This window comes from Nansenia antarctica, assembly GCF_963989245.1.
Source record: "Nansenia antarctica genome assembly, chromosome: 8".
Taxonomy (NCBI): Eukaryota; Metazoa; Chordata; class Actinopteri; order Argentiniformes; family Microstomatidae; genus Nansenia; species Nansenia antarctica.
The window spans coordinates 37,284,945-37,297,444 of record NC_137678.1 but is presented as its reverse complement, the minus strand read 5'-3'; the positions used below and the strand labels follow the sequence as shown (position 1 = coordinate 37,297,444).

Below are 12,500 nucleotides of genomic sequence, written 5' to 3'. Positions count from 1 at the left end.
CCTGGCTAAATGGAATGCGCTGATCAGACTTCTGCTTGCTTTAATTTCTCTCTCATTCAGAGTTGCTTGCTTTCATTTGTCAGTTCAGCGTGAAAGCCTGCCTGTTACTGCCTGTTAATGACTGTTACTGCCTGTTACTGTCTATTACTGCCTGTTACTGCCTGTTACTGCCTGTTACTGCCTGTTACTGCCTGTTACTGGCTGTTACTGTCTGTTACTGCCTGTTACTGCCTGTTCATTCTCCTGGTGGCTCTCCACCATGGTGGTCCTCCCTGGTCCTTTCTCAAAGCTTCAGCCTCTCTCTAGTCCTCAGGGTCAGGGTCAGGGCTGTTTTCCTTAGCACCACTGCTGTTTTCCTTAGCAACACTGCTATCTTCCTTAAAGTAAGTAGCGTTGAGATCATCTCCTGTTTCAGTAGCGTGAGGCAGCTTTACGTACACCAACTGGATATGACGTGGGTATGTTGCAGGGTCTTACCCCCCAATATAACCCTTAATGCTGAGTGCCAAGCAGGGAGGCATCGGGTATCATTTTTATAGTCTTTGGTATGACTCAGGTATCGACCTCACAACCTCCCAATCTCAGGGCGGACACTATAACCTCAAGGCCACTGAGCTGGTACACTGCTATCTTCCTTAGCACCACTGCTGTCTTCATTAGCAACACTGCTATCTTCATTAGCAACACTGCTATCTTCATTAGCAACACTGCTATCTTCATTAGCAACACTGTTATCTTCATTAGCAACACTGCTATCTTCATTAGCAACACTGCTATCTTCATTAGCAACACTGCTATCTTCATTAGCAACACTGCTATCTTCCTTAGCACCACTGCTGTCTTCATTAGCAACACTGTTATCTTCCTTAGCAACACTGCTATCTTCATTAGCAACACTGCTATCTTCATTACTGTCGTGTATTCTTATTGGTTATGAATCAAAGAACAGTTAGTTTAAGACAATTTAATCAGTTACAGGCAGATTTATACATTACATGCGTTCCCCATGGACCTCGGGTGGGAAGAGAACGCTCTCTCTCTCCCTCTCCCCGTTCCGCTCCAGAGGGGAGGGGCCAGCGTGCATGTGTGTCCCTGCCCAACCCCCAAAGGTCCCTGTTGGTCATCTGGTTGCCATAGAACCCTCACCGTTAGAGGGCATCATGTCCCCGCATGCCCTGGTATGTGTGTGTGTTCAAAACATACTACATATTCATACATAGATCATACATACTACAGAAATATACGACACATCCCCCCTCGGACCACCCAGAGGGTGTTCCGAAACTAAACTACCATAAAACAAAAACAAAAACACAAAACCCCACAAAACATCCCCAAAATTTTTTTTTTTAAAATAAAATTAAAAATTAAAAAATAAACAACAACAGACAGAAAAACTACACCAACACACAACACAAGAAGCACAATAACACAGACCAACCCAGGACCAGTATTAGGAACCAAAGATATCATAAACAAAAAATAAAAAACAACCAATAATAAAAAGAATTTTGAAAATAACAATCACAATTAAACTAAACACAGTTCATCATGCACAAATCAATACAGAAACTTCCAACGACCGATGTTTTCTTTGTCCTTGAAGCGTCAGGGTCAGAGGTTACTAGCACTTGTACCCAGTTGGAGAACAGCCTTTACCGCTGTCTCAGATTGATAACACTTTCATAGTCAGCAGCTTCCATTTTCGTTGCGCTAGGAACAGAACCTCTTTCCTATCTTTGCATAACCACTACATCACTTCTCAACTGACATCAATCACATACGATATAGAAATAAACAAACAATACACAAATAATGACATTCAGTTATCATAACACATAATTCCCCAACAGTAAGCACAGGACAAAGGGAATGCATTAATGCATAGATCTTCACCTCAGGTGAGGACTAGTCTTCTGAAAAGTTCATTAACGTGGACTGAGTGACTGATTTTCCAAAAACAGTCAATGAGGCCCTGCCTTCTAAGAAAGTCAAAAATCATGTCTGCTATAATAGGTGCTCCTATCTTGGCAAAGTAAGTTTCCCATGCCCCTAAGACCGTTTCCAGCCATGCTATCATCTGCTGTCCATTCCCGTCGTTCCCTTTGATCTGCTGCTTCACTACCCTATTCATAGTCTTTAATCTTTTCCTAACTGGTCGTCGTCCGTCAGTGTCATTGAGGTTCAGGCAGCCGCCTGGTCCCCTCCCACGCTGATCAAGGTCTGGGGAGTCGCCCTCAGCATCATCTGAAGCATGGTGCAGGCACTCGCCAGCATCCCCAGTAGCACAGGTGTCCAGGCTTTGGACACTCCCAGGCTGGACCTCCAGACTGTCAACACTCTCTGCTTCGTTGGTTTCTGGTTCATTGGCATCTGGACAGCTTTCCACTGTCCCCTCGGTTTCAGGCACTGCCGGTAATGTCACTGGCTGTAACACTGGCATTGCCACTGGCTCTGGCAACACCACAGCATCTCCTCGTAGCTCCTCCTTCTCAGGTTCTCTGGGGACCTCGGCACCTGTTGGCACAACATCCTGCCTACTCTGTACATCCACCCCCCTGTCCACCACCCGTGGCCCTATTGGGGTAGGGATATGCCCAGACACCACTGGTGTACCCACTCTGATGTTGTTTCTCCAACAGACCCCACATTGACCTAAAGCATGGTCAATCTGTTCCATCAAATATGGACTCCAAAACCCATATTTCTTGGTGATCTTGCGTCTTACCTCCCCCCTAGCCACATGTGCTAATCCATGGGCTTCCTGTATTAACATGCCTAATAAATCTGAGGGTGCTACAACCAACCCCTCATGATTCCTCCATAGACCTGTGTCATCCTGACTTGCCCCCCTTGCTAGCCAAACGTTCTTGTCTAACGTAGTTACTCTACTCTGTAACATCAATAAATCCTCAAGTGTGACCATGCCCTGTAACTGCTTTTCATGTGTGACCAGAAGACCTTTACCTGCCTTGTCTGCTCCTGTAATGGCTTTGGCTGCATCCTCTGCAGCCCTGTTACCTTGTGTGACATGTGATGAGTCAGACCTGTGTGTGGCACACTTCACTATGGCTAATTCCTTTGGCTTCATCATGGCTTGTAACAGCTTCATGATCTGTGCGTGATGCTGTATAGGCGTACCATCAGTTCTCTTAAAACCCCGCCCCCTCCATACAGCTCCATTAAAATGACAAACATTATGTGCATAGGCAGAGTCGGTGTACACTGTCACTCTCCGTCCGGTTCCCAAGTTGCATGCTTCTGTGAGGGCAATCAACTCAGCCAACTGAGCCGAGCAAGGCTGAGGAACTGCCTCAGCCTGTTCTACAATAAACTTTGAATTTTGTGCTTTAACTAAGGAATACCCAGCGCACAAAGTTTCTCCTACCCCGTAACAAGACCCATCAACCCAATATTCTATATCAGCTCCCTTTAAAGGCAAAGCTTGTAGGTCTGTTCTATGCTTAATCACTCTGGCTGTCGATGGAACCTGAGCACCGGATGGCATCGTCACCTGACAGCTGTCAGGTGTGCATTTTACTGTACAGTTCAATTGGCATAGAGCATCTCTCCCTAGCAGCCCTGTTGGCGTGTGTTCTGACACAAGTGTTGACAGAGTTGCTCTCTGTCCCTTGTACTCTAAGTCTACAAGCTCAGTTGTAGGAATCAGCTGTTTAATTCCCTCAAATCCGATTGTCTTCACATATTCTCTAGACATAGGGAGGTGCGTGGCGCCTTCAGGCTTCTGTGTCACCACCAGCTGGCACCTCCCACTCGGATCTTCCGGGCACCCCTATAGGCCAGCTGCTGGGCCTCCGTAAGGGTTCATCACTCCTGGAGCAGGTGTAGTAGGGGGCCAATATCCTCCTCCTTGGCTCCCCCCTGCGCCCCCCTGGGGCCTGTTGCAGCAGGCACAGGCTAGATGTCCATTCTGGTCGCATTGGCATGGTTCTAGCATCTCCTTCCCTGCTGCTGTCCATCCCCCTGGTGGTGGTCCTTGGCCAGGCTGTGTGTACATCTGGTATGGAACCGCTTGCACCCCTGGTGGTCCTTGTGGGTATGGATACCCCCCTTGTGGCCCCTGTGGGTAGGACTGGTAAGTAGCAGGATACCCCCCTTGTGGCCCCTGTGAGTAGGACTGGTAAGTAGCAGTCTGCACTCCAGGTGGCTGTTGCTGTGGGGCTAAAGCCTGCACTCCCTCTATGTTCCTCTCGCTTTCAGTCAATTGCAAATGAGTCAATATTCTGAGGGATTCTTCGTCTCGTGCCTTCTGTATCTGAATGTTCTTTCGATATAACTCAACTTGATGAGCTACGTGGTCTATATAAACAGCTTTGTTCATGTGTCGTAGCCCCACCACTTCTGCTAGCTTATCCTTAACTGGGGTAGGAAGCCCTTCTTGTATTTTTTCCCTGATTATGGATTTTTCTAAGGGGTTATCTTCAGCGTCTTTCCCTGTCACACTTCTCCATTGAGTGTGCACACGGGCAACATAACCCCTGGGATTCTCATCCCCCCCCAGTGGCTTCACAATGATATTGTCTGGGTGAATGTGAGTAGGGTAGGTCTCTCTGATTGCTTTCCACAGCCTGCCTCTGTTTGCTGCGAAGAGCTCTGGATCATAAACTGATGTATTGATATATCTATGAAGTCCTGCCTTCATCAATATTTCCTGCATTGTATCCAATCCTGCAATAAAAGCTAAGAGTCTTTTCAGGTCTCCCATCGCGGCCTGCGTTCCTGTCAGTATCACGTCGACCTCTCGCGTCCACGAATGTCCTCCCTCTTGAAGAACTGGGAGTTTCTCGATCACTTCAGACAAATCTGTATGATGCCACGGATGATATTCCATCTTGTTACCCCGAATCAGCACTGGACAGTTCTTTAATGTATGTGATGACATTCGGTGACAATCTCCCTCTTTCTCCGGGCGTCTTCTCCCACCTTTCCTTTCGGCTGTGGCTATCATCTTCCTGACCTGCGCGTTGTAGCCTCCATCTGCATTGTCGTCATCACTTGAGTCTTCACTGCCATCTTCGCTGTCATCTTCCTCGTCACTCCTGTCGTCCCCTTTTCCCCTTGGCTCCTTCTTCTTCTTCTGGGAATGATCCTCCAGTGCCTTAGCATATGGAGGGGGACTGGAGGCAGGACACAGGTCTGGGGATGAAATGTTCAGTTTCTGTTCCAGTGTTCTGGCCAATTCTTTTTTCTTTTCCGGTTCCATCTGAGCTATTTTCTGTCCCTCTACCTTAAATAGATCTAAAATAGCTAACTCTAACTTGCGTTTCTCTGATCTAATCTTTCCTCTTTGATGTGCTTTGTGCCCATTGATAAGTATCTCCAATGTTGCAATTAATTGTAAATTAAGGCTGCCCTCTTTCGGCCACGGCTGTTCAATGTATGCCCAACGGCTATTCCATTTCGTAGACATTTTGCTAATTTCCCTAACAAGAGGATTCATTTTTTCCACTACAGCCATAGGGGATAACGTAGCCAACATTCCACGATGTTCACTAATATCTTTTAACAGCTTCGTGGAATTCGACCCCATTCTACTTGCTCAATATGCTGACAATATTCTATATTAGATAAGGTGTACGCTTCTTACAACCCACCTTCCTATTGTCTTGTTTGCTAAACAAATGCTAGTCCAATATAACTGTATTAACCGTCCCCACAAAACCCTGCAACTCAGAATAACAGATTTGCCTCTTGTGTATGTCAGTGCAGTATTAACTTAAATCTAATAGCTGTGTAAGTACTTTATACTTAAATGTGTTTCCTAATTGTTTATGAATATGTGTCACTTGATTACTCATTCAATACTAATTACAGTTCTGGTCAACACAATTATTAAATCACAATGGCTGGTCACACCTAAGTATTCACTGATCCACAAAAACCCTTTTACTGCTCAACTATCAAATATGTACTATTCTGCTATTCCTTAATCAAACACTGTGGAAATGACCTAACTAAAATAAAATATGTAAATTACAAATATTAATTACAACCTGTAAATAAATCAACTGTTAAATGAAAGGAATGAATGATTAGTTAGAATTATTCATTGACACTTCATTGATGCAAACCTGTGAAGTCATTCAGCTATTTATCAAAATATCAAAAAAGGAATGATTATCATTAGATTATCACAAAACAATTGATCAAAGTTTTGTGAAACAGATAATGAATGATCTGAATAATTAATTCAACCAATTAGTAATTAATTAAATTAATTAAAGTAATTTAATATAGAACAATCATTTAAAAACATCAATCTATGAGTGATCTCTACAGATCTCTCGTCAACATTCTATGCAAGCAGGCAGGGCCGTTTTATTGGGATCTGTGACCCTGCTGTGATTCTGCTCAGGGAAAGCAGCCTTGTCTAGGCTCACGCACAAATTGCCTCATATGCTTTGAATCTAACCTAAAGTCACAATCTATCTTTACTTTTAACAAACTATGACAAATATCTTTAAACTACTTTAAATCCCCCGATGATCAATTCACTATCTTTCTATCTTTGAATCACTACAATCTATGTAATGCAACAATCACACGCAACGTGTCTGTATGTTTGAACAACAGGAGAAGAAGGAGGAGAGGGAGGGGCTAGTCTTTGTCCTTCTCTGTGGGGAAACCCGCCGTGGACTCCCAGATCAATCTTTACAACATAACATTGCTTTTCCACAATAATGCCATCTTCCACGACACAACAACTTCACGATTATCTTTCAATCCAGTTAGACTATTATTTATCTCATTCAAATATTCTACAATGCAGTCTCTTCACAGAGATATCTAGGCTTCTTTGTGTCCGCGTGTCTGCGCGCGTGCCCGAGCGTGCGTGCTATCGCTCCGTTTACACAGCTGGGTTTCCGTTAACCGGCAATTACCGGTCTTTGTCCGGTAAATTTTGTTGAAGTCCGACATATTGAAAAGTCGTCGGACATATTGTCCGGTGAAAATAATTCCCTTTGAATACAATTCGCTAAAGTTCACATTCTGATTCCTTCTATTTAAAAAAAGACGAATATATAGGCTATGTATTTCTTTTATTATGATATGATTTGACACCGGCATGATGATGACTCCTAATGTGTAGGCCGGCCTATGCGAAACAGCGCACAGGTGCCACATGGGATTGATGCCAGATGGGATTACAGCTTAACCAGTCTATTACCGCTTAAACACAGTAGCCCATTCGGCGGTAACCCATGCCTATCTGGCAACCCTGCCAACCCGTCCACCATAGTAATACGGTTTCTTGATTTCCCATCTATGGGTGCGTTCGTAAACACGCTCTGGAAATCCGATCAGCACTCGCGGAACGCCTCTCGTCCAATCGAACGACTCGGTCGCTCTGTGACATCGAAGCCAGCGTGCGCTCCGGCGCTCTCAGAGCGTGTTTACGAACGCACCCCTAGAAGTTTCTAGCCAGCTAGCTGAAGCTGCTACACACACTAGAGCCATGGCGACCGAACGGCAAGTTAAACAACATACTATAAAAGTGACATTGTTTTACTCATTACTCATACATTTGTTGTCATTCAGTTATACAGTTATGTTCTTCCCATTGTCATACTCCCGAGCTAAACGAAATGCCTTCCCAACCAGCGAGACTTATAGAAATGACGTTGTTTTATTGATTTTTAAAAAAAAGGGTAAAACTGGAAAGAGAAAATAGAAAACTCACATTAATCCCAAACAATTTAACAAACTTCAGTTAACGTAATGTGGAGTCCGTTCATTGATCGATGCTGTCTGTTCAGTTCCCAGTGAGGCGCCCGTTCAGCGCTGGATTTGACGCATGGCATAGCGCGCATCCGTCAAATCATGTTATATTATTATATATTATATAGCTCGCATCTAATCGTATCGGATGAGAAATAGACATTAAATGGCATATATAGGCCGCTACACAACAGTAATCACCGCGACAAACAGCTATATTAGATTTGGAGAAAAAAAAATATGATTTTGCAAAAAAAAAAAATATTATATTTTAATATGATGACCGGAATATATCACGTTTGTCCGGTAAATCGAATTCTTCCCGGACACGATGTCCGACGGCAAATTTTTCTAACGGAAACCCTGTTACACAGGACAACACAAATGGCGTCTACACTCCGCCGACAGTACACTGCAAATGGCCGCCCACACAATGGCGTCCCTTCAAACAGACAAAAAACCTCACATGTTCTCCACTGCTACAACACAAAACAGACTACCCAGTCCACCCACACTCCAACACATAAACACAACCTCACCGAATTTTACACAGACACACACGATATTCCAATACCGTACAAACAAACCTTACCATCAAACACTATATTTTACAAAAAACGGGCTTCAAAGTCCGGCTCTCACCACCCACCCATCAAAGATTATGAAAAGTTTGCTTCTATTCCAACAAGATTACCGTTACACAGATTCTTTTGACTATAACTTATCTGAGATTTACAGTCTATTTTAAACACACCAATCGACTAGAGAGAGATCTCTGCAGAAAATCTACCTTCTTCTTTAGATTGAAGTTTGCAAAATACTGTAAATTAAGCTATATTATCTCCGTTGCTTGCTCGCCATTACTGTCGTGTATTCTTATTGGTTATGAATCAAAGAACAGTTAGTTTAAGACAATTTAATCAGTTACAGGCAGATTTATACATTACATGCGTTCCCCATGGACCTCGGGTGGGAAGAGAACGCTCTCTCTCTCCCTCTCCCCGTTCCGCTCCAGAGGGGAGGGGCCAGCGTGCATGTGTGTCCCTGCCCAACCCCCAAAGGTCCCTGTTGGTCATCTGGTTGCCATAGAACCCTCACCGTTAGAGGGCATCATGTCCCCGCATGCCCTGGTATGTGTGTGTGTTCAAAACATACTACATATTCATACATAGATCATACATACTACAGAAATATACGACATTAGCAACACTGCTATCTTCATTAGCAACACTGCTATCTTCATTAGCAACACTGCTATCTTCCTTAGCAACACTGCTGTCTTCCTTAGCAACACTGCTGTCTTCCTTAGCAACACTGCTGTCTTCATTAGCAACACTGCTGTCTTCCTTAGCAGCACTGCTGTCTTCAGCAGCACTGCTGTCTTCCTTAGCAACACTGCTATCTTCATTAGCAACACTGCTGTCTTCCTTAGCAACACTGCTATCTTCCTTAGCAACACTGCTATCTTCATTAGCAACACTGCTATCTTCCTTAGCAACACTGCTGTCTTCCTTAGCAACACTGCTATCTTCCTTAGCAGCACTGCTGTCTTCATTAGCAACACTGCTATCTTCCTTAGCAACACTGCTGTCTTCCTTAGCAACACTGCTGTCTTCCTTAGCAGCACTGCTGTCTTCATTAGCAACACTGTTATCTTCCTTAGCAACACTGCTATCTTCATTAGCAACACTGCTATCTTCATTAGCAACACTGCTATCTTCATTAGCAACACTGCTATCTTCATTAGCAACACTGCTATCTTCCTTAGCAACACTGTTATCTTCATTAGCAACACTGCTGTCTTCCTTAGCAACACTGCTGTCTTCCTTAGCAACACTGCTGTCTTCCTTAGCAACACTGCTGTCTTCCTTAGCAACACTGCTGTCTTCCTTAGCAACACTGCTATCTTCTTTAGCAATACTGCAGTGTTAGGGTTAGAGTGCTATCTTTCTTCAAGGTCACCAGTCAGCGCTGACGACAGAGGAAACCGCTGTGTGGCGGCTAGCCCCAAGTCAACAGTCTGCTGCTCATTGCTGCTCATGGCTTAATGGCTGCTCATTAGCATTAGCTGCTTGCTACTCATATTCTCGCATAATTATGTGGGATCGTGTGTATGTCCCCCCAACTTATGCTAACCTGCAACTTAAGCTAACCTGCTAGCAGTGGAGACTGTATTACTTTATAATGATGCGGTTAAATACACAGCGTTCTACAGTGTTCTGTTGATAGTCCTGCTATGTGTTCTGGGCTGGGCTGTGCAACATAACTGTTGTCTTTCTGCTTTTTTCTTTTTTTGTTCAACACTTTGTCTTTAATTCAGCTCGTACCAAAGGTAACTAAGGCTGGACATAACTGTCTCTCTCTACTGTCTCTCTCTACTGTCTCTCTCTACTGTCTCTCTCTACTGTCTCTCTCTACTGTCTCTCTCTTCTGGCTGTCTCCACTGGCTGTCTCTAACACACTCTCTGTTCTAGAGGGTTCTAGTGGGTTCTAGGGGGTCCTAGGGTTCTAGGGTTCTATAGGGTTCTAGGAAGCTAGAGGGTTCTGTGGGGTTCTAGGTTTTGAGGGTTCTAGAGGGTTGTAGAAGTTTCTAGGGTTCTAAAGGGTTCTAAGATTCTAGAGGGTTCTGTAGTGTTCTAGAGCAGTGGTCTTCAACCGGGGGTCCGCGACCCCTAGGGGGTCCGCAGAGGTACTGCAGGGGGTCCGCCAATTTTTGTCATAATAATTGACATTTTTCACCAAAATAATCAGTGAGAATTACAAAATATAACAAAAATGATATTGAGTAAAGTACAAGCATTAATAGGCAATAATAAGCTACCTTTGACAAAAAAAACTATTTACAAAATAAATGATGCCCATGATTCTAGAGTCTCACATAACGTCAGCTGAAAAAGAAAAAAAAAACACACCTGTCTAGCAAGCTAGGTGTTGGCTAAAACGCTGCAGTTCGGTCTTCATTGCGAAATTAACGTTAATTAATAACTAGCATAACGTTACTAATTTAGTTAGTTTGATAATAACAAACCCGCCTCTTTGCTTCTCTATGCGCCGCTATAACGCGCTCCTTTACCATTCCGAGGTCAGATGGCTTTCCCGTGGATCAGTATTGGCGCGCGTCTTTGAATTACATACAGCTATCCACGAGATTCTGCTACCGCGCGGAGCTGGCTGCGCATTTCAATGCATTTCCGCGGATTCCGCGGTGCCCTCGCCTGACGTGAAATGCGCAATTGTTGATCACTTGGAGGCTCTCGAAAGTCAATTTGAGAAGTACTTTTCTGAGACTAAGTCTTGGAGAAAGCACAAGACATGGATACGGTTTCCATGCAAAGACAATGCATCCGACGGCTCAAACCTGACAGCCGCTGAGGAAGATCAGCTGATCGACCTAACCACAGACAGTACACACAAGAATGTGTACGAGTCACAGCCTCTCACCCAGTTCTCGATGAGCCTCTTGCCTTTTGCAACAACTTATCTTTGTGAAAGTGGATTCTCCTCCCTCACCTACCTGAAGAGCAAATACTGTTCCAGACAGCAGTCTGAGGATGACATGATGCTCTGCCTGACAACCTCCATCTCCCCCAGAATAGACAAGCTGTGTACCACCAACCAGGGCCAGTCATCTCACTGAGGTAGGCATACCTGGCTTCCTGAAGCTAAAAGTTTCATTGTTGAAAAATAATAATAATAGAAAATATAAGCCTCATCAACAACAACAACAACAACAACAACAATAATAATAATAATAATAACCAATCATAATTATGCATGAACGTTTTATCAATCATAAACACATATAGGCTAATAACCCAGTATATTAGTAATAACCCAGTATATAAATAGGTTAATACGGTGAAAGAAAAGGCGAATGAAGTAAATATACAAGTTATTATAGGCTTTAAAATGTGAGACATTTAAAAATATATATTACATGTGGGGGTCCCTGTTCTGTTTGTCTCTCGTCCAAGGGGTCCTTGGGTTGAAAAGGTTGAAGACCCCTGTTCTAGAGGGTAGTGGTTACATCATAGGGATACAACTGTAGGAGCATCATAGAATATTGGTTGCTAACATCGGGAGTTCTGGACTAACATCACATACTGTTGTCAGCGCCCTCTGCTGGAGGCGTCTAGGCTTCTCATCATACACTCTGCTTCACTACCTTCAACTCATTCATTATTGCTGTGTGTGTGTGTGTGTGTGTGTGTGTGTGTGTGTCGTCTGTGCGCCCGCCCCCTCCCTTCACAGGAAGTTCCTCACACCGGCGGACAAGGAGAACATCTTCACTCTGGACCACTTCCCTGTCTGGTACCGGCGCGCAGCAGAATACCCCGCTGGGAAGTACCTGTACTATACCCCCAGGGAGGGCCTGAAAGGTACGCTGCTGCTGCTGCTGCTGTTGTTGTTGTTGTTGTTGTTGTTGTTGTTGTTGTTGTTGACGACGTTGTTGTTGTTGACGGATGTTATATGACTGTATCTTCCTGACTGCTCTCTACTGTAACCTAACTCTACTAGACACAACACAGCATGTCGTCCATGTGGACAGAGAGACAAGCTTCCAGGAGACAGGGGACATGTGACAGGGGACAGGGGACAGAGGACAGGGGACAGAGGACACGTGACAGGGGACATGTGACAGGGGACAGAGGACATGTGACAGGGGACAGAGGACATGTACAGGTGACAGAGGACATGAGACAGGGGACATGAGACAGGGGACAGGAGACAGGGGACATGAGACAGGGGACAGGAGACAG

The 12,500-nt window shown here is 44.4% G+C and overlaps 1 protein-coding gene across 1 annotated transcript in view; it reads left to right on the top strand.

Annotated features, from left to right (window-relative positions):
- cacna2d4a (calcium channel, voltage-dependent, alpha 2/delta subunit 4a) overlaps nucleotides 1-12,500 on the top strand; it is a gene marked incomplete at both ends in the record, with an annotated part of 75,511 nt that overhangs the window by 32,152 nt on the left and 30,859 nt on the right. The window contains one exon of the mRNA XM_080538311.1: nucleotides 11,992-12,119. Coding sequence (XP_080394437.1) covers nucleotides 11,992-12,119 — 128 coding nt within the window. The remainder of the gene's footprint in view (nucleotides 1-11,991; nucleotides 12,120-12,500) is intronic.